Source organism: Crassostrea angulata, chromosome 3, assembly GCF_025612915.1.
Source record: "Crassostrea angulata isolate pt1a10 chromosome 3, ASM2561291v2, whole genome shotgun sequence".
NCBI lineage: Eukaryota > Metazoa > Mollusca > Bivalvia > Ostreida > Ostreidae > Magallana > Magallana angulata.
This window is the reverse complement of record NC_069113.1, coordinates 57,316,542-57,339,259: the sequence shown is the minus strand read 5'-3', so window position 1 is coordinate 57,339,259 and position 22,718 is coordinate 57,316,542. Positions and strand designations below refer to the sequence as shown.

Sequence of the window (22,718 nt, the reverse complement as noted above, 5' to 3'; positions counted from 1 at the left end):
ATCCGGTTTTAGTCCCTTTCAGACATGTGGAAGAATTTTGGTTTCATCACGTTTATGAAACTGTCGGACTGGAAAAAAATCGTAAGTTCTTTTGACCTGCTTTTAATACTTCTTTTGCATGCTGTGTAATTAATTAACTGAATGGTCAACTATTTTTTTTTAAATATGTATGTTCGGTTGCACACCGATAAAAGGCAAACTGCTCCAGTTTTGTCTAAAATATAAAAAATGTTACGTCTTTAAATTATTCAAAACGTACCATCTTCACAATTTATATTTTAGCATGACAACCGGAATAATTTACTTATCCAAACGGTACTACTTATTTAGCATGTGCATGAAGTTATTATTATTTTTATATATATTAATGTATTAAAAAGATATTGAAATGGTTTCATTTTGTAAGTGTTATGTTTTAAATTAATTTTGGCTCCTTCAGATTTTTAGTATGTGGTATATTATCTACGTAATCTTTAACTGTTAAAGGGGCATAATCACGATTTTGGTCAAATTCTATTTTTATATTTTTATTATTATTATTTACAATGCTTTAGAAATGCATTTCTAATGATCAAATAAAATTTGAGAGTCATTTGTAGAGTTATATGCAAGATACAGTGCTCACAATTCTTTGTCATGTAAACAAGGCTCGTGCCATGTTTTTGTTTACATAGGTTCAATATACCAGTAAAAATTCTTTTTCCATCTTATTTGTCTATCTTTCATTTATTGTAAGCATAGATGAACAGTTCCTTGCGTTTAACACATTCGTTTTAGGTTTAAAACTGAAAACTTTACTTCAACGTTCAAAATGTAAACAAACGCTTTGTTTACATAGCGAAGAATTTCAAGCTCTTTAACTCGCTTAAATATATAACTCAACAAATAACACTCAAATTTCGGTTGCCAATTAAAAAAGCCATACTGAAAAATACTGAAAAATAATTTTTGACCAAAATCGTGACCATGTCCCTTTAAAATAGATCTTGGTTTTTGCCTTTAAATGACACGTTAAAGTTTGATATGCTTACAAATAAATCGTTTTTATTCACGATGAACAAAATAGCACATACATTTTTTTCAACTGTAAAACCTTTAAAAAAAATAAGAATGACTATTACGATATTTTAATTAATAGTTGCCTCATTGTCGATAGAAAAAAGAACACAACACTCGTAGTTTTTGCAATGGATACGCCATTTTCACGTTATCCAAACATGTCACTATCGGCGCGGATATACAACAGTGGTTCACTATGTTAGATAGATTCACATATATCGTTTTTGACTTATTTATTTATATTCATTTATATATTTATTCTTATATTTATAATTGATAGTTAGTTTCGGTAGTTTTCTGTGCATGTCTTAGCTGTTTAGAATATACATGTCGCTAACGGCGCGGATATACGACAGTGGTTTACTATGTTCTGATAGATTCACGTGTATCTTTGTTGACTTCTTTATTTATATTTATTTATTTATTTATTCTTTTATTTATAATTGATAGTTAGTGTCGGTTGTTTTCTGTGCATGTCTTAGGTGTTTAAAATATTCACTGCTACCTTCAGATTTTTTTCTTTATTTCGTCTCTATTACCATGCTTGATGCAGTAAACAACATGTACTATCGTTGCATTCAATTTTAATTTGGTCATAAATTTCCTGTCTAAAGTATGTATGGAAATACCCAATAATTGTATACATAGCTCATATGGACTGTTAAATATTTACGTGCATGTCCATATAAAGCAACCAAACAACGCATTAACATTCAATGGTAAACGAAATACAGGTATGGCTTTTGGGACGAATTCAGAAATAGGTTTTCAAAAATATACATGCAATTCTTTTCTTATCATCTCGATCGTCTAAATTGAGTTGTATATTTGCTTTCTGGAGTTTGAGATTTTACTGGCCTAACCATTGCATCTATATATATCTCTTTAACCAAATGTTTCCAATATTTAAACGAGATTCAAAACAGGTAGCTATAATTTATGATTGATTATAAACAGACAAATATCTTAATAGCATAGCTATTTCCTGTTGTTTAACAACAATATTTTTATTAATTAATCAACAGAATTTATAAATAAAAGTTTAATTTATTAAAGGTATGTATGTTAGCACTACTGTTTTTTTTAATGTACACGCGTGTTTCGTAGGACTTTTAGTATATATAAGGATGGATCAGATGTGATCGTTTGTGAAACACCTATAGCAAGTGATAATTGTCAGAAATAAAATCTTTAAGATACATGTAACCTTCCAACAGCCTTATAAGCTGTGTTGTGTGGTTTTTGACATATCCTTACAATTTACGCGTATATCCCTGTCCATTATATCAATTATACATCATTTTGTATTTGATAATACAGCAAATGTATTTACATTAGCTGTTTCAGTATCATTTAGGAAGTATTCTTTATTAACCCAGGTTAATATTGTTGCGTTTACCGTACCATATTTCTTTTTTGACACTAATTACTTATAAATGTATAGATAGTAAGCTTAATTATGTATCGTCATCAAAAGCGACTTTATACATGACTTTGGACTTTGAAATGATTGTCCTTTCATTTTCCCATTAAATATTTCCCCGACAATCTCTGGTTAGCTCGTTAAATGAACTGGCTCTGTATCGGTTTTACAAGAGATGTGAATGGTGACTACATTACCGAATCAAAGTGCATGCCCTTTTAAAAGTATTCCAGATCATCTACCAGATTTACCATGTTATTCATGAACCGTAATAATCCTGGGTCAACCTCGTCTCATACACAATGGTCATGCAGTTCATTAAATGTTCGGATTTATTCTCCAAATGATAGCAATTTAATTTGTATAGTCCAACTTTTTAATAACCTGAATCCCCCCCCCCCCCCCCCCCCCCGAACTATTCCTGTGGATTTATAAACATCTTACTTAACTAGCAATAACTGGTGTTTTCAAAATTCCCTCTGGATATATAAATATGAATGATTGAGTACAAAACACACTGTGGTATGGTAAGCAAGTACAATTTTATTTTGGTTAAGGCAATATCCAGGGACAATAGACTCAAAGCAGTAGAGAAAAGCGGATATCACGTGACCAGCGGAGGGTTCCCTCCCCTGTCTACTGGTGTAACAAATCCAATATATTAGTACAGTCTATAGAAATCTAACGTTCAAATGGCTAGTAAAAATATGACAACTGTGTACTATGATAAAAAGATAAACAAGTTCGGTATAAAATTTCATAAAGTAAAGAATTTAATGCAAGGAAAATATTACAAATTTATGTGACATACACCTATTAGATGGAAATAGAGCCCCTGTAATAGGTAGCCACCGTGTACTCAGACTACACAATCACATTGGCTATCATATACACAAGTCCTTTTGTAGACAGGAGTGGAAATTTTAGCATCAAAATGGCCGACAGAAACATTAGCTGGATATTGCCATGCTTACAATGGATTGGACTTTTTGTGATTTATTGTTTTCTATATCTTTGACGATCTCCCCCTGAATTACAGTCGATATGCATAAGGAAACTGCCATTTCGATGGCACTAAAATTTCCACCACTGACCGCATAGTAGCCCTCCCCCCACCCCCCGACCCCGGCGGTATGTTAAAACAAAACCCGGTTACTGTAAGAGGATTACAGCCCTAATGGTGGCTCTATCTAAGTCTGGCAGTCCAATGCAGATTCCAAAAACTGAATCGTGTTATAATACAGTATAAATATGTATCACATATAAACATATATATAAATATATATATACCATCTGAACCAGTAACCTTGCCTAATTTTAACATAGCATGGAAACATACAACACAAAATAACAAGTGATGATTCAGAAAGATTCAAGTCCACCCTCAGAAGTTTTATCATTTTTTTTAATTTAGAAAGTTTGTTCATCAGAACACGTCATGAAATATAATTAAATATTTGATCATTCATAAAGAAAAAAAATCTCCGTCCACATTTTGTTTATATCTCTAACACCATTATACAGATGAAACATAATAAAATGTCCATTTACAACAGTGACCGTGCCAGCTGTGAAAAAAGTCCTTCCGTCTCGTGTTGGCCTTTGACAGAGGTGAGGGAGAGAGGAAAAATTAATATCCTGCCAGCTCGGCAAAAGTCTGATCCAGCTCGTCACTAATGGCTTTGTATCGCTCCTTTTCTGCAAGCAGTTCATCTGAAACACAGGAGAGAATGGGTTAGTTTGAGTCCTTGGCTTAAGAGACCTAGTCAAACCTCACTATTTTGAATTTTTATAACTATAGCGTCGAACCCGTCTGTCATACCCCATTATAACCAATTCCTTACCTCACCTCTAACCACTAATTTATATTCACCATCCTTTTCACTAAATAGTGAATCAAACTCTTCTATCTTTACTGTGAATTATTAATGATTTACTATCCTGACATTCATATCCACCAACCTATCATACCGAACAACTGCGTTTATATCCATTAAACTGTCGGTCTTTTACATCTCCCATCACCCCACGGTAAAAAACACCTAACATTTTAATACATAGGCTTTACAATAAGAACTATAACCCTCCAAAAGTAGAGTGTTGCCCCTTTATAGTACTAATTCTATAGAGAACATATAATAAAAAAGTATGTTCTGAAGATGAAGACTTCATACAAATAGTACAATTAAACACAACTGATGCAAAAACTCCATGCAAATGCAATTAGTACATATTTGACCATGTTATATGAATATGTAGGTGTTTCAAACCTGTACAAAAATTGTGTAGATCATCTAAAACTAGCCCTGGTTCTACAAGTTACTCAGATCCTGGAGCGTGGCCTCCATCTCGGCTTGTAGTTCCAGCTTGTGTTTCCTTTCCTGTTCTAAGTCATCTGTAATTCACACACAGACACATGCCAATAGGTCAATCTCATGCAGAATGCAACACAGAATGTCATAATGCAAAAACACAGAACTCTGATAAACTATGAGGGACCAGCTGTTACTATGACAACCGGTCAACATGCTCCTAAATCTTTCACCAACTTCTTTTTTTATTGAGGCAAAAAATTTACAAGTTACAAAATATGGTATGAAAAATTGAGCTAAATTTTGAAATCACAAGATATTTTCTAGTAAATAAAATTCTCAAAATTAAAAGTTCATTGTTAAGAAATCATAAAATATAAGTAAATAAAATTCCTATTTATAGTAAAAAGTTATAACTGGATCTCTCCATCAGAATTTTAAAATTTTAAAAGTCAACAGTTTTCATAATGAAATGTTAAAAACTGTGTGGGATTATCTTTCACAATAAGCATGATCAAAGATTACAAAATTAAATAAGAAGATAAAACAGCAGACTGCATAGTAACAGTTTATAATGGCCAGCCATCTGATGGACTAGAGGTGTGCAATACAACATCAATGTTAGAGCCAATCAGAGACCAGATACTTACCTAGGCAGGGGCGTGGCCACACAGGGGGAGTGAGTGCTCAGAGAGGGACTACTCGAGTGTGTGTAGCAGGATGGACAGAGTTTACAATGAAATTTTATACTATATCAAGTGTTCTATGGGAATTTGAAAAATGAAACTTGGTTTTCTGTTTGCTCCTGTTTTCCGCCAAAAAAACTTTTGTTAATTATATCAAAATAACCAAGGAGTGCAAATGTTTAATATATTTAATAATGTTAAGAGAAATCAAATTCCAATCTACTTTATAAATGTATTATACCGCTTAAAATTATAATCCCCAACTAATTGTCTTCTACAAGTAAAATCTAAAGGCATGTAAAAGATCTCCCTATAGCAGCAGTTTTAACAGAATATTTCTAAAAAAAAAAAAAAAATCTACAAATGGTTGCTGTACAGTTGGAATGAGAGAGACTGCAATAGAAGCAAAGAATGACCAGTGCTGGGTGCAAGGCTTTATCTGACAGGTGAGACGTTACCTGACAGGTGAGCTTTACCTGACAGGTGAGCTTTACCTGACAATTTGTCGTTCTCCAGTTGGAGAGTGTATACCTGCCTTTCTGCAACCTCAGCTCTATTCTGGCTCTGTGGTAAAAGTCAAGGCCATGTTTTATTTCTAACCTAACTACACATCAAGCTTCTCATGCTTTTAGTTTTGGTAACACTATACAATGCACACCCCTCCTTCAGGCACTGGCTGAAATCAAAACTGTGTTAATATGGGGGCCCACTCCAACAGTCTGTGTGCCTAGATCTGAATGTTGACCGGTCACTGAAAACTTATCTGAATTTTAGAACATTCACTTGTGGCATTGCAAAATAAATTGTGATATCAAAAACACATTCACAGTACATAATTTGCTTTTTGAACTGAAGTCAACAGTGAAATCTAGACACAGATATTGTTCGGAGTGAGACAGGTAAATGCGCAAGGGGAGTAACTCCGTTGTTCATGCCGGGCCTACCTTCAAGCCTGTCAACCTCTTTCTGGAGTTTGGATACAGTTCGCTCAGCTTCAGTAGCCCGGTTCTCAGCCTGTAGAAAGGGACTCGAATGTAACAGATCACCCAACACAACAACAGTTAATGGTAAGATCTTCCTCTAACAAAGAGGTCAATTTGACCAATGGCCTTTTAATTAAGGATGCACGATATTCAACCATCAGTGTGGATTTCATTACACAAATAAAATAATTATGTTTATCACGAAAAAGAGGTCATGTGTGACCTGAAAAAAATTTCATCCAATCAAAACAAAGAATAGTATTCCACAAAACCCTCCCTCTTCATTCATGCTGCAGACATTGATTGGGAAACAAATAACGCCGCATAGCAAATACATGTAACATTTTAAGCATTCGAAACTTTAACTTTAAATGCTAGCTGATCTACAATTGCCATCAGAAATAAAGATTATGATATAGATAGTGTAGTAAATATCATAGATAGAGTAAGTAAGCATTGGACTTACATCCTTCAGCCTCTGTGTAAGATCTCTAATGGTTTCTTCGTAGCTGTCTTCTCTTTGTGAAGCCTGAAAATCAGGGTCAAAGTCACATTAAAACAAACATTCAAGTGATACAGGTGCAGACTATAACAAAACTAGTGTTTTAAAAATCTAACTAGAAGTTAATGTAGCTTTAAATAAAATAAGTTGCACTGAAACAAAGAGTTAAATTTCTAATAACATTTTGATGTAAAAACATGTTTTTCATCAAGAAACTGAAATATGTGATGCATTTTGAAACAAAAAAAAATGGGTTAGGTTTCTAGTACCCCCCCCCCCCAATCATTTTTAATTAAATGCCTTTATTCCAAAATATTTATAAGATGTATTTAAATTATGAGGACAAGTTCATTTGAAGTTCCCATATCATTTTCTCTTCTTGAATATCATTCATTCAAAATGATGGATACTAGGAATTCAGAAAATAACTAAATGGGTCTAATAACTTGGGTTATTTTGACTCCATGCTTTTTCCACAGCTATGATGGCTACAGATGTTACATGCACCACATTATATGGACGCCATAGCACTATAACTACTGTAGCAGTGGTTAGTCTTCACAAATGGTTTTATTTTCTCTCGATGAAACTTTCCTTTGAAATTAAAATGTTTACAAAATAGTCATGCAATGTGCAATATAAAACCCTGATTAGGACAAAAAAAAAAATCACTCAATATTTTGCTTAAATTTTGCGTCAAGATTAATTACAATTTGAGCGTGGTATTGAGCTGGGCATGGCATGGACAAGAAGCACAGTGAGATGGTCACAACACTGGCCAGGCATAAAACACCCGACCCCCTCCCACCCTCACTGTAAAGGTCTCCAGGCATTACTGGAAACACCCTCACATATTTCAGTTTTCAACATCATATGGATGAATCTAGCTAATCATGCACATAATCAGGTTATTCTTCATGTTTGTCACACACCAGTTCATCAGCTGCTTCAGATTTACATTAAACGCAATTCCACTAGAAGGTTGAAAGATTTTTAAAAATTTTGAGGGTGGAAACCTGTCAAAGAGCTTGAGTGGGTTTTTTTTTCAAGACTCCATAAAATCTCATTTTTTTCTCAGTTTTTGAAACCAACAACTGATGAGCTGGTGGTAGGTTGTCAATACATGACATATGACAGACTCTGTCTGGAATACTTCCATAGAGGACTACAGTTACTGGAGAGTTCAAACAAACAGATCTATGTGATCTATGGCCTGATTGCGGGCCACTGGCAGGTGCTAGTTTGTCTAGACGGCTGCTGGTCTACACCTATAGATCTGTTACATCACCGTCATCACACTAGTCCACTTCTTGTGGAGGAGGAAATAATGCAAGACTGTACCACCCCATACCACCCTCAATACTGTACCACCCCATACCACCCTCAAAACACTCAGTTCTTCCATACCACCCAAAAATACACTTAGTTCTCCCATTCCTCTCCAGATATACTGTTTAAACCCAAAATATTTTATCAAACACTGAAGTGACTATTCCTATTATAATCTCAATCTTTTTTTTTCTAATTAAGTGCAAAATAAAGTGTAAAACTGGGGTCTGATTCTTGGGTTAAATCATGCTTGGTCATTTGTCTCAACATCTTCTATATGTGCTACTGGGAGAGAGTGCCCACTTTAAAGATACCTAAGTCTTGCATTAACCTCCTCTCCTTCCTAAACATAGACAACATTCTTGTTGTTTGTCATGTAGACAAATCATATTACCAAATCAAAAAAAAAAATAAAAAATAAATAAAAATAATGAAATAGGTCGTTGTCGGTTCTGACAAAACCAAATGTGAGCATGCTTGTAGGCCTGCATACATCGTCATGCACACCAGCAGAGGTACACAGGGGTGTGTAGTGTTTATACCTCTTGCTCACTGATCTCCAACGATTTCATATTGTTGCCAACCACCTTAAGTTCTTCTTCTAACTCCAATACTTTCCTGAAATTCAGAAATTAAGACTAACATTTCCAAACAATATATCAGGACTGCATCCCCACTTTGAGACCCCATCTGGGCCTGCTTTCGCCATCTGAAACCTGCTCCATGATACATTTTTCAAGAATATTCTCAAAGCTATCCAGACCTCCCAAAGACCCTGACTGTATTCTGTAATGACATGGAGCTGGTTTCTGATTTGACCTTTGGGTTCCAAGTGAAGTTGCACCCTGTGTGATCCAGCCTGGATATTCTCCCCCTTACCTGATCATTTTGAACTTGCAGGGTTTTGATATTGTTAGCCACAACTGAGAGTTGTTCTTCAAGTTCATAAACTTTGCTGTAATAGTACAAGAGAAGGGTTTACTGGGCATGTCTGCTGGCCTTTAATTCTAAATCTTTGCAATGCTTTGCTGATTTTGATCTTTTGCGTATGGATGGCTGTTTAGGGTCTAATATGGTTCAGGGTTTTTATACATAAATTCTCAACCCTTAAATACAAAAAAATTAACAATTTTTTTTTCTTTTTCTTTTTTTTTTTAGAGCCGACAGACATTGAAAAGGACATTTCAATCTCAAATTCTCATTTTTTTTATCAAAATAATAAAAATGTTTATTTTTCTTTCTCCAAATAAACTGAATGCACACAACACTGGGATCTTGAGAAGCATGCAATCAGTTGCCATCACAACATGCCACACCAACCCAACTGTGGGTAAAATATCTGGGTCACATTGCCTCTTTTTGAAAAATCCAGACTGAATCGGCAGTGCATGTACGCTGGGTCTCACAGTCCAAAAAATACACAAATAACACTAAACACAGGCATGCTGTGACATGCACTAAACGCTAACACCTCTGGGGGTGGATCCAGGCTCTTCCAACACTTGGACTGAAGCCCCCAGCGTACATCCACTCATCATAATATCAGTTAATAATCTCGGCCGAGTCAGGCTCACCTAGAGCGAGTCTGAGTGAGCCTGATCAGCCTGGCTGTTCATAAGTAGACACATACCTTTTCATCAGATATTTCTAAAGCTTTAAGGCTATTTGTGGCTACATGCAATTCATCTTCTAGGGTTTTAACCTTGCTGCAATGGGAAACAACAAAAACATACAAACATTAGCACACCATGCTTTGAATATGCACACCCCCTTCTTTTATCAGGTCTCTAATCTTAAGCATTATGCCCTCTGCCCGATTTCAATTCAAGTAATATTCACCCAAGGACAACTCCCACCTACACAGGCTTATCTTTTTGAATCTATAATATTTTGTTGACTTTCTATTCCTCCTTGTTTAACCAATGTTCTAAACCCTAACTGCTATAACTGATAACAAGTCCATTGTCTTTGGAATTCAGAGACTATGTCCCTGCATTAATTATTACATCTTGGCAAACTTCAACCAGTAGCCCCCATCCAACTCCCTCAAGAGTAAGTCATTTTCCTGGAAGCCCACTGTCTTATCATTCATTCCCTCCTATTATAAACAAACTTTAATGCTGAGCTCCACCCTCTTCCCCTGACCTCCCCTTTCTACAATGCTGTAATTCATGCTTAATCATGCACTTCACACAGATTCTAGTGACTTTGTGAAATATAATACATATAATGTATGCATAATTGCTTATCATTTTCTTTCTCTTTTAAAATAAATTTGAAGATAAAAAAGTTGAGTAGTGCAGCAGTCAATGATATCATGCATCCTCTTTTTTTTTTCTTTTTTTTACATAATATTAAATATCAAATATTAAATATCAAATCTCTTTTCAATTTTAAATTTTGCTCCAAATTATTAATCTTAGAATCAAGATCAGAAACAAACCTTTCAGCTAATTCATAGCGTTCTTCAGCTCGTTCTAATTCGCCTTCTAGTACACATAATTTTCGTGCAGCCTACAAAATGTTATTCAGGTCATAACCAGAGTTAAGGCAAACAACACACAGAAACAGTTAATGTTATTGTAACTAACTAAGGGGACACAACTCTGAGGCATTCGCAGTGGGGCGGCGTGCACTGTCACGGTTTGTTGGATACTCACGCCTCAGCGGCCTCAAGTCGAGCCTCAGCACGTTCAAGGTCCACCTCTGTGATAGCAAGCTTACGGGCGGCCTGTGACACAGACAGACAGACAATCAGTCACAGTGACCAACGCAATGGTCTCTTTATCCGAAAAGTTTTTCTTTCCAAAACATTCTCCTTACTCAAGTTCTTTACTAAAAATTTTATTACTTTAATAAAATTTATTTCTCTGAACTCAAAACTATTTTTCTTTGTTGTTAATGTTTTCAATTTTCTAATGAATTTCCTTTGATAATTTTTTAAAAACGATATTTCAAACAATTAAGGGATTAGTAATAAATTTCAAACTCATGCCTTGCTATCACAACCTACGTTATATTAACATCAGAACAGTATAACAGGAATGCATAGCTAAAAAATGGGGAACTTTGGAGTTAAATTATTGAAACAGTATAGAACAATTGAAGCTATACATTTATAACAAATAACTCATCAACTTATGCAATCAGTACAAAACTACAGGGTAAAAATAATGCAAACATGAATTAATTATATGAATAAATAGTCACAAATAAAAAAAAACATAAAAATCAACTAAAAACTGCTTCATAAATATCAAATCATTCATTCCAATAAAACTGTTCACAGTGCATCTCTGTTAATTCTTTCTTTGGCTTCTCAGATTTTAACTGATTTTTTATCATTATTCAAATAGTGTAACATTATCAAATCTAAATTATTTATTCAAAACTTTGAAAATCAATGAAAACCCAAAATCACAGAATTGACAGAGTAAAGTTTCCAGCCTGAACGCCTCATTTGTGATATTTTCCTCACATATTTATCTAATCTCTACAATGAATTGTCAAATTGTTCAGAACAAGTTTTTCTTTGGTTTAATTATATCACAACAATTCAAGCTGAAGATAGAAAATTAAACATGAAACAAGCACCTAAAAGAATCAGAACATCTGGGTATTCTGGGTGCTTGTCTCTTTGCATACCACTTTTCCAGTGGATCTAATTACTGATTGATTAATAATTAACCTACAGCTGCTGTGTCATTCTCAAACAGCATTCCCAAGATGCACCTGTAAATATAATCGTACATGGTCTGATACATGAAGCTCTCTACTTAAAGGGTTTGAAGCAGGGGACTGCTCCTCATTCAAGATATTCATTTATTGAAATATATTTTAGCACGTTTTAGCAAGTAAAATCAAATTAAACAGTCGGGTTTGGAATGTGCAAGTCATTAACTTCACCTAGCTTCTGTCAATTTGCTTTCCATTAAAATATTATCCTTCATGTACCATTGTGACCAATGTTAATACTTAAGGGATTCTAAATTAGTATATGGCCATGCATTCCGATAGTTTTCTTGTTTTCAAGATGCAGTACAGAAACTTGAAAAGAATTAGAAGATTTTAACATTTTGGCAAAAAAATGGAATTTAGAACAGAAATGATGATGAAATATTAAGAAAAAAGAAATTGGGGAACTATGGGAATGATGGCTGGCACAGTTCTCTGTTTCATTTCAGTGATTGGGGGCAGTCTCAAAACACTCAAATTGACTTTTCTTTATGAGTTATTTGGCATATCACGCTATGGAATAGAGAACTTGTGATCTATCAGACTCTAGGGGTTTACAACACACACAGTGGCCTCCTACACATCACTCCATTACAGAGGCCAGGCTGTTATTGACTTTTAGGGGGAAAAAACAAAACACATTTTTGGCATGTCCAAACACATTCCTTGAGGGATGCACAACTCTGGTTCTGAGCTAACCATCAGTAATACCAAATCAAATGGTGATACCAACCCCTGCTTCATATGAGGAGACCAAAAATTTAACAGATTTTTTTTTACTTCTACTTTAAACGTTTTCTGCATAAGAAGCAGGGGTGTGATGTAGCTCGAGCCTCGAGTCCACGCTGCTTCACCTCATCGTATTTTTTGTCGGCCTCCTCAGCGATCAGCTTGGCCTCAGTAAGCTGTTTCTCTAAGACATCAGTTCTCTCCTCTGAGGCGTTATTGAGGTTTTCCAAGACCTTGCGGTTTCTGGTGGAAGAAGACATTATCATTTAAATAAAAAGGTCTCAAATCTTTTTTCATTATCCCTGTACATGATCAGCCACGCAGAGTACATTTTGGCAACATTTGGTCATCAGGACTTATAACTTGTTTTCTATCTTTTCCCTATGCCTTTTTTTTGAAAGGTCAAAGCAGAGCTGCTACAGGGATACAGAGATTACAAGTAAACGACCAGTGTTAGAGGTGGCATGCCAGTATACAGAGATACAGTGATTATGTGGACTTTTACTAAGGACCTCATCATATTTTCGGTCGGTGTCCTCTGCTATATATCTAGCCTCCTTGAGCTGCCCTTCTAAGGCATCGATTCTCTCATCATCGGCAAAACTTCGACTTTCTAAAACTTTCCGCGCTCTGTCAGAAACAAACAAACAAAAAGCAGAAAAAACTTGGTTAGTTCCACAACCTCAACACCCATTAATACATGCCAATTTACACAACCTGAAATTAAAGCAAAAGAATTAATTAGCAATCCACATCTGGAAGAGAAGGAATCCGAATCTCATTAATACTAGACAAACCTTAAGGTACCCCAACTTGCTTCCTAGAACAACATCCAATGGTCACCATGGCATCGCCATAGTTACATACCTCTTCGTATTTCCTTTCGGCCTCATTGGCCACTAGTTCCATCTGTTTCATTCCGCCCTCAAGTTGGTCTATTCGTCCATCGTCCAATAAACTCTTATTTTCTAAGCATCGGCGGGCTCTGTTTAAAAATTTATAGAACATGCAATCAAGGCTTGGATGTACCCATTATTACCTCTGTGTATCGGTTCTCTGACGTTTCCGCGACTTCTGTCAGTTGTCGCAGTTTCCCTTCCATGTCATCCATTCGAGATTCATCCGTTCGATTTCTGCTCTCAAGTGTTCGACGACCTCTAATGCCATTGGGTAAAACACTTAATTAGCATAACTATTGAGCCTATCAAATCTAAGCTTTCATTAAATGGATATGAGGAAGTCTGTATTTAATGTGTTTTACGTTTTGGAAATCAGTGCCGATTGTAATGATATCTAAGTAAAATGTGTTAGGAAGTTACAGGTATATATGTATATAGAAGCTTTGGAGTAGTGCAATTAGCCATAGACCGATACAGATTCACGATGTTTTGTTGTGAAAGTAGTTGATTTTCCATCACCCTTTGGCATTAGAGATGATACAAGTTTACATGGAGTCCAAGTTCGACAGAAAGAAAATGTTTGCATCCTGGGACAAAACATTTTCTTTTTACAGTCATCCTACATCACATTTTCCATGGTTAGATATAAACATTTAGGAGAGATGAAATCTTGTATTATTTGAGATGCCCCTTTGAGTTCTGGGTTTCTACAGATACCTCATTACATACATCATCCATATTCACTCAAACCCCTGGCCTTTCATCAGTAGTAGTTTTGCATAAACATAGCAAACAGATTTCACCTTCCCGTAAATGTTAACAATGGCTTTATATCTGACAAAGTTTTGAATATTCAAAAAACATGCAAACCATGCAAAATGAATTCAGGTATAATAGCCTCAAGGGAAAACTTTTTTATTACACATTAGTTATACCTGCATTGCTATTTCAATTCAATCTACATTTGACATATTTTATTTCTTCTTATCAGGTACTTGGCTGGCTATGTTTTGTTCAATATGGAGTAAAATTAATTATCCTGCCATTCAGTAGCTACTGAGCCTTGCAGAAATGACTCCGTTACACAGAGATAAGGAAGCTAGGACTACAACAGTTATATACCGGCCTTTATCACTACCCCTTGACAAAAAATACCTACATGGTGTTTGTATTTCCATCAGATCAGGGACTTATCAAATAATGAGTCTCCTTGCAACAATTAGGGCCCAAACAAACAAAGGGACCGGAGTAACAGGTCTATATCATATGCCCCCCAGACCCGAGTCACAGCCGCAAATCCAATAATTTATACATCTCTGACTGCAACAGGAAAATCAATTGATGCACACGTTATTGTTGATGTGGTTGAGTGATTTCTGCAACTTATTGGGGTTTCCGACAGCGACTGTGATCTGGGGGGCACTGCGAAATGTTCATGCCGATAAAAAGTACCCTGTACATCAGTCTGTCCCCAGAACTTCAAGCCTGCTAGTACTGTTTATCAACTTTTCTCCTACCCTCCCCCCACCCCCCAAAAAATCATTACTAAATGCAGTTTTCCCAGAGTTATTGTGGTAAAACATTCTTTATTATTATTTGTTGCCTTTGGTCTGTTCACTGATGTACAGGGTTTACAAACAATAACAAAATATATATAATAGAAGGGTGTTATTTTGATAAGGATGAATAGTATCTTTACAGTGACATCATAATAAACTGTATAAATTTAAAAGCAAGTATATGAAAATAGCAATCAAATTATTTAAAATACATTAACTATGAATACAATCTTTTGACCAATTCAGAATACTTGATTAAAAAGCATTTTAATTTTGAGAATTCAAGACAAGAGTTGCCTTTTTAAAGTGTGCATAAAGCTTAATTACTGTAATTTGTGTGGAGATAATATAGAGAAGTGAACGGATATAAAGGGAGTAAAGTGATGGTTACCTCTCGCTCTCGTCTGCGGCTTTGGAAGCCTCCTCCAACTTCTCGGTGGCGGTCTGGAGCCGCTCCTCCGACCTCTCCATGTCTTCCTCTAGGAGCTGGATCCTGCGGTTCAAACTCTGGATCTCTTGTTCCGCCTACAACAGTTAGCGAAGGTCAAGGTCAATCAGAGGTCAATCTTACTGAACAGGTATAATCAATGTGACTTCAAGATTTTGAGTTGTAATAAATTACATTAAAGATATCTTTGCATTCAACCTAATTTTCTAATTAGAAGTTTTTAAAAGTATATTTATAATTTTTTTTTTAAACATTGAAAGTTTTGGATGTAAATATGTGATCAATACAAAAACTTCCATGAATGTTGAACTTTATTTGTAGAAAATGTTGCGATGGTTTTAAACTAGTTCACTTTGAACATAGAAAAGATAAAACAATGTAATTCAAAACATATGAGTTTACATTTGTTATGGATCATACAAGCAACTCAGCAATGAGTAACAGCTTCCTCCACTAGTACAATAACACAGAAATATGCCAGAAATGTTCACTACATTTTTGTTTACATCTTGAGGCCTCCGTTAGAACTAAACAATCCTACTGTTGACGTAATTTAATTCAGGCCGGGATTCCTGGCAATCAATCTCTAAAGTATGCATTATCTGACTGTCATACTTTGGGTCAAAGCTTTAAACCCAACAGTGGGCACCTAACCGTGACTAAAGGCCGCATAAATCAAGCACCTTGCAGTCAATGGCAGGCCCCAAATTAAAATACCAAGCTACACCTTCTGATGTAAACAAGTGTACAAGATTAGAGAGAGAAGTGTTTGAACAAGGATTCAGCCCACTCAGCATTACAGTCTTACTATCCCCAGGATTTACCTTGATATATGCTGCCGTTCACTTCATTACAACTTAATTTTACACAAACTTAATTTCTAGTTGAACATGTAGATAGAGGCTAGAACAATGTTGACTCTTATGGTGCTAAAAATTCCCCCTCTTTAACAGAAATAAACCAACATAAATGAATCCTTGTATTCAATAAATAGAAGAAATTACATCACACTAGGGATAGGCAGAGTTAAAAGGCTGTCATTTTTATAATTCTTAACAATTTGTTTTTTATAGAATCACAAAGAAACACAGGTCAAACTAGAGTAGAAGAGATGTCTGTGAATGTCATCCCTATCCCCCCAGCTAACACACGAACCACACAGACTAGGTGGAGAGGGCAAAGAAATATGATTCATTTTTATCCAAACTGAAACAGAAACACAAGCAGAAATTTAATGCCTGTATATCACTGACAGCAGCCACCAGATAACGGCAGTGTGTGAATTTCGGGAGGCAAGGTTTGAAGGCTATGACTCAGAACGTTACCCAGACAGCATACACCTCCCCCAGAAATTCCCCAGTCGCTCAGACAGGCGAGAGAAAGTTTAAACCGTTGATATAAATACCTTTCTATTGACATAAATTACAGGTAAACAATAATTTAAATGAAAATTGTTGGTGCAGAGAAAGCTAATATTGTGATGTTATGGTACAGGTCCGAACTGATTCACCTGTCATACACCTGAAAGGTGAGCCACTCAGACAAAACAGGGCCCCACGCCATCTGGGCAGGGTCAAAGGTGACACAGATTTCTTCAGGTGTCAATACCTATGTTTACATCTATACAGACTGATTAGAAAAAGTTTGAAACAGGAGGTCTTAAGGTTATAAAACTACACACAGTGATTAAAGGTGATTAAATCCTTGTTTGAGTAATAACTTTAACATCACATTCCTTAGGTCAGCAGTGTAAGATGTGCATGACTATTTCAAATGGGTTTACTAATTCTGACTACGTAAATTCAAAGCAATGTCCTAAAGCTTATCAACTAGGTTTTTATGAAGTAAGCATAATCTATCAATGAATGGTTGTCCTTATGGGAGCTCTTATTCATAAATAAAAATCACCTCACAATGCTTATGCCACAATTAACATACAATTAACATATTACTCATTGTATAACAGTATATTAATACTCAGCAATTATTTCTCTACATCAAACAGTTAATGCTTTAGCAGTGTTTTCCTTTTCTGTAGGGGAGATGATAAACTCAAGAGTTTTTATGAGGTCAGGCCTGTGCATGTAAGGCCTGGCTTCTGATAGTGACACAGTTTACAACATGTGTATGTGATAACCTGAACTACAGGCAAAACGATAAAAACTTTCCCCAAACAAAGCCCCCTATCTGCCTAAGTGCAATGTGTCCACACCCTTTATGATAACTCCTAAATTGAACTTTTCAAGAGATTGTACCAATGAACCACATGAAAGTTAAGCCTTTTTTTAGAAGAGGAAATAAACTGTAAGAGGAGGCTGAACGAATAATTGCCCTCTGTTAAACACGAGAAGGAAACAAATTCTCAAGCATCCCTTCCTAGAACTTCAAATGGGGCAGTTTTACTGGAGACTGTCCCTGAATAACATTCTTAACACTTAAAATGAGATCATGGCAAGTGTTCGTTTTTCATTCCAAAAAGATTTTGGTTCCTAAATTTAATAAAATTCAGTTTAACAAACGCATTTTAATGAAAAGTAATTTTACAAGTTACCACAGATTGTGTTTTCTTTAAAAAGATCACACAACTAATTCTTCAAACTTGGTGCAATAGCAGAAACGTCATATCAAAAAGTGAAAGTAGATTCTGGTTTCAATCATAACAGAAATGTTGGGACAGAGGACAAATATTGGCTCAAGCTGAATCAAACTGTTACCAATAGAGCGGAATAAACAGGATGGTTAGTAGTAAACTTGGCTGATTATTAAACACTTTAAACATCCCGATTCTCTATCAGATGATCGATAAATGAAGCAATATTGATTCAATGAGATAGACACGATTTAAACATGTTTAGAGCTGTTCATAAAAGCAAGACTCCTTTAAGTCCAAACATTTTAGACAAACCTCCCCATAAAACTGCTTTTAAAAATATAACAGGAAAATATTAAACATTTCTAAATAATATGATTCTATATGATACGCTCCGACGTGTAAACAATTTGGAATTAATGTCAAATATAGCGGAACACACATGCTTTATAACACGAGGAAATTCGGAATGCATTAAGAGCGGAAATGAAAACGGCCAACACCTACATTATCCTTATCCTGCTTTAGACCATCGTTGACTCGTTGTTGAACTTCTAGTTTTTCCTTTAGAATATCATTTTCTTCCCTTAAAGCGCCCATTTTGTCTTTAAGGGCCTTCAGGGTGCCTGCACCTCCCATCGACATTTTGAAAAGTTTCTGTCCTAGTTAATAAATCCACAAAAATGGTAGAAAAATTCGCCGGCGACGTAACCGCTTCACTCTAATTCCTAATCCTTCCGCTTTAGAAAATGTTCCACAATCGATGTGTATTATTTCAATATCCTTTGTAAATCTTATAGACTTTATCGATGGAGAATTCAATGACTTATAACACCAGTAAGTTAAAAGCATTAATGATATCACGAGAGTTGTCAAACTACAGTGTATCACTACGCGACCCTTCCTATCAATGGTTCAGTGTAGTATGCGAAATAGTGTCACATGACTAATTTGACCCATAAATATTTACCTGGCTGTTTCTTATTTGTCCTTCCGCCCTTGTAAATGTTTAATTTTACTCCATATATGGATTTTTGCAATAATGATAATTTTATGAACATGTTAATAAAAAGAAAAGAAAAATAAACAAAAACATTTTTACTTTTAAAAATTGAAATGCATTAAAGAAAGAGAAAAAAAGGGGGGATCTTAATTTCTTCAATTTGATAATTAATAAAATAAGTTAGCTTATAAATACCGCTACATGTAAAAATGTGTTTTTTTTTCTTCTTAAAATGTATCAGTAAGCTTTGTAAATAAAATTTCCTGGTATTAAATGTCAACTGCAATACTTATTATTTGTTATTTAAACAAGTATGTCGGACTTCGCATATTACAAGTTTCGCTTGACCGAATCTGACCCCCTACAGCCATATATCTCCCGGCACGCGACCACATCCTTATTACAATAATCAGTACCGACAAATCACCCTTAAAGATTAATTTGTTGACGAGATATGCGGCCCCCGCTGCGTGCAATACAAAACACCGGCACTGCATTCATTTCACCTCCATAAATCCCCACACATGTTTCTCTCGCTGCCGGGGAGTCATGTTACCCAGGTCTATTTTTGGTTACAGGGAGGATGCGCCTCTGTATCTGGCGCAGGACCAAGAAACCCTCCGCACAACACATCGTGTGATGAGCAATCAACAGACGAAAAGCGAAAACAGACAGAGACTGTTATAATGAGAAGCACACACAAAATCACTCGCCCCTCAATAAAACTTTGGTAAAAATCCAATTCTTTTCAGAAAGTTTAAGTTGCATAATCGGATGAAAGAAAAGCTCTCAAACAATGCATTATAGATCTATGTGACAACTCATAAAATACTTCAAAGATTGAAAGGAAAAGGGGAGAATTTGCAGGGTTTTCACTAAATTATAAAAGCCTACCCGTCTTAGAGACACTTTTAAAATATTCTGGACCTCTGTTCCTATAATAGCGTATTTAATCATAGTATTTGACTGAATTCCCAGGGACAGGCACGAGAACATCAGGCCCCCGGGGCGGGGCGCGCGGGAGGGGCGCTGGGGTTTCTGGGACTGGTCCTCCTCCCCACTGATATCGATGTCTGAGAACAAAGGGTCATTGTTATAGATCACTCGGTCAAATTCGTCCATTGGCACTAGGTTCACGGGATTCCCTCCTTCCGGTTCCGGTCGGACGGACGAAGAGGACCGGGACTTTTTACTTTTGTCCTTTTTACTTTTTTTAACCTTTTCCCCTGTCTCCCCATCACCTTTGTCTTTTTTCTTCTTCACTTTTTTTGTTCCCGATTTTTTCTTTTTCTTTACGGACACTTCTGGAGTAAGTAAATCCGATGTGAGATCTGTGGAATGTGACGAGGCCACGGAATCTTGTGAGAGTTGTGATGAAGACATGCTGACCACGGAATCCTGGGAAAGTCCCGTGTCTAAATCCATGTCCACCTGTAGACTATCACAATTGTCCCTCCACTTACAGGAATCTTCCGTACCGAACTCCCCAGTTCTCTCCATGGAGAAAATATTTGTCCTTATTTATCATACAACTCCGAGAAAAATATATAAGTTTTTTTTCTATATGTCAATAACTTTTTTTTAAAAATCTAGATGACCACGTGTATTTTGTTTTGAAATCTAAATCGGGGTCACATTGAATACATTTATTGGCTATAAATAGTGTTCCGATGCGACGACGGAGTAAGAGCAATTATCGGCAAAGCCGATACTAGTCGAGGTTCCGGCGTAATGACTGGCAGAGGCATTCTTCGCGTTACATTCCCATATAGGGAAGTGTGACGTCACATCCAGGTGTAGTAGAGTGTGCATTCGATTATACGCGCCGGCAGATAAGAGGAGTCTGTACACAGCAGGATCTCAATGCAGCAAATTTTAACCACAACACAACGTTTACATTCCACGGATCGTATCATACACAGTCTAATCCTTAAAATCCTTTAAATTTTATAATACAACACACAGAAAGAGAGAAAGCAGGACAGAACACCCACAATTCAAACATCACAGAATATCTCATTGAGCTCCTTCGGTAACAACACCGACCATTGGATTTAATAGATACATGTACATGTTATATCACATGTAATAGGTAACACGATAAAAATCATTCAAACAGAAGCCAGAAAGCTTGAAGTTTGGGCCTCCAAACTATATAAAAGAAAGCTAGCCATGCAATGTACGGAGAGGGGGAGGGTTTCAAATGTGAATAACACTTCTGCATGTATTATCATAGTTCTTGAAACAACAACCACCAAAAATTGACAGATGACGTCAAAAGCGCCGTCTGCTTACCTCTGAAGCGGTCTTTTCTGCCTCCTCCATTTTGGTTTGGCATTCCTGGTATTTCTCGTTCACTGTATCGAACTCATTCTCTAAGTTGGAGTGCTTTTTCTGCAATGATGTGAGATCTTCCTCTATCTGAAAGAAAAATAAAGTCGAAATTTGATTGCTGAATTTGTTACCAAAATATGCCGCAGACTGCAAAACATGACAAGTCTACAACACACTGGGACGTGGAGGGGGGTTATCTTTTGAATTTACAAAATGAATTTTGATGAGTTCCGCATTTTTGCATGCTTTGCAAAGAGTAGCGCAAAGAAAAGAGCGCATGCGACTTAAATAATGTCAAAATGTTGAAAAATATGAATTACACGAAAACACAACGAACACTATTATGTTTGTGACAACACCAATATGCATTGAAGATCTGATCTAGTTATAGGACCTGACGACTATCATGCCATATAGGTATAATAACAGTAAGGCATGGATCAGATTTCAAGATGGCCGCCATGTGCCTGCAAATGATATGCCATTTTTGTTACAATATCAAAATTACACATATCATTTTTACGAATTTCCAAAAATTGAGGTTGAAACAGAGCACAATTGAATACAAGTTCTATGAAATGCACAACAGAATATAAGTTTGCGTCTCACTTCTTTTGCAGCATCTTTTACAGGTAATAACAGTTAACAGTTGGTTCTGTTGGTCGTTTACAAGGTTTATTGGTTTTTCGGGTATTAGTCTTACCTTCGCTTTCTGCTCTTCCGTATCCCTTAGCTGCTGTTCCAGCTGCTCAGCACGGTCCTGAGCGTTCTCTTTCTCCATTTTCATGGCGATCATCTTCTTCTTGATGCTGTCCATGGCTGTTTGTTAAATGTGGTCCTTACAAATAAACTACAACAAAATAAAGGAATATCAAAAGCAGAAAGGAATGAACGGGGAAGACTTCAACTGCAGACGACGAGAAACCGCTAACTCAACAGCTCCCTCAATCTCGAAAGGGCTACACTGAAGTAAACACTCACACTGGCCTGCCAAATAATTGGAGAGAGGAGAGACGGAATGTAGAGGGACAGCCTATCAGAAAGGGTATATCTCGGCGCGATGGGAACCCCTAGAGCGCTACGTCACGTACACGCCAGATAACCTTACATCCTTCTTTGGAGTCTGC

General features: G+C 36.1%; 1 protein-coding gene across 14 annotated transcripts; it reads right to left on the bottom strand.

Moving 5' to 3' along the window:
• Window positions 1-3,005: 3,005 nt before the first annotated feature.
• On the bottom strand, window positions 3,006-22,708 carry LOC128175222 (tropomyosin). Of its 14 annotated transcripts, none has more exons than XM_052840681.1 (10): window positions 22,573-22,708; window positions 22,295-22,441; window positions 21,553-21,678; window positions 15,608-15,741; window positions 12,884-13,001; window positions 10,955-11,025; window positions 8,837-8,912; window positions 6,930-6,992; window positions 6,425-6,494; window positions 3,006-4,195 (listed from the first exon to the last, which is right to left on the bottom strand). In XM_052840681.1, the coding sequence occupies exons 2-10, from the start codon at window positions 22,406-22,408 to the stop codon at window positions 4,113-4,115; spliced, it is 855 nt and encodes a 284-aa protein (XP_052696641.1). In that variant the 5' UTR covers window positions 22,409-22,441; window positions 22,573-22,708; the 3' UTR covers window positions 3,006-4,112. The 14 variants fall into 14 exon arrangements, with proteins under 14 accessions (XP_052696641.1, XP_052696647.1, XP_052696646.1 ...); XM_052840687.1 differs by lacking the exons at window positions 6,425-6,494; window positions 8,837-8,912; window positions 10,955-11,025; window positions 12,884-13,001; window positions 22,573-22,708 and adding exons at window positions 4,753-4,877; window positions 5,975-6,044; window positions 9,925-10,000; window positions 10,738-10,808; window positions 13,798-13,915 and having other exon boundaries at window positions 22,295-22,566; XM_052840686.1 differs by lacking the exons at window positions 6,425-6,494; window positions 8,837-8,912; window positions 22,573-22,708 and adding exons at window positions 4,753-4,877; window positions 5,975-6,044; window positions 9,174-9,249 and having other exon boundaries at window positions 22,295-22,566.
• Between the last annotated feature and the right edge of the window lie 10 nt (window positions 22,709-22,718).

Bases quoted from the DNA above. Each gene is read 5' to 3' on its own strand.
- LOC128175222 (XM_052840681.1), bottom strand. From the start codon at position 22,408: ATGGACAGCATCAAGAAGAAGATGATCGCCATGAAAATGGAGAAAGAG. The intron at 15,742-21,552 runs GTAAGCAGACGG...TAACTGTTGTAG, and splicing joins CAGAAAAGACCGCTTCAGAG to GCGGAACAAGAGATCCAGAG. The intron at 13,002-15,607 runs GTAACCATCACT...TTCTTCCACCAG, and splicing joins GCCGCAGACGAGAGCGAGAG to AAACCGCAAGGTCTTGGAAA.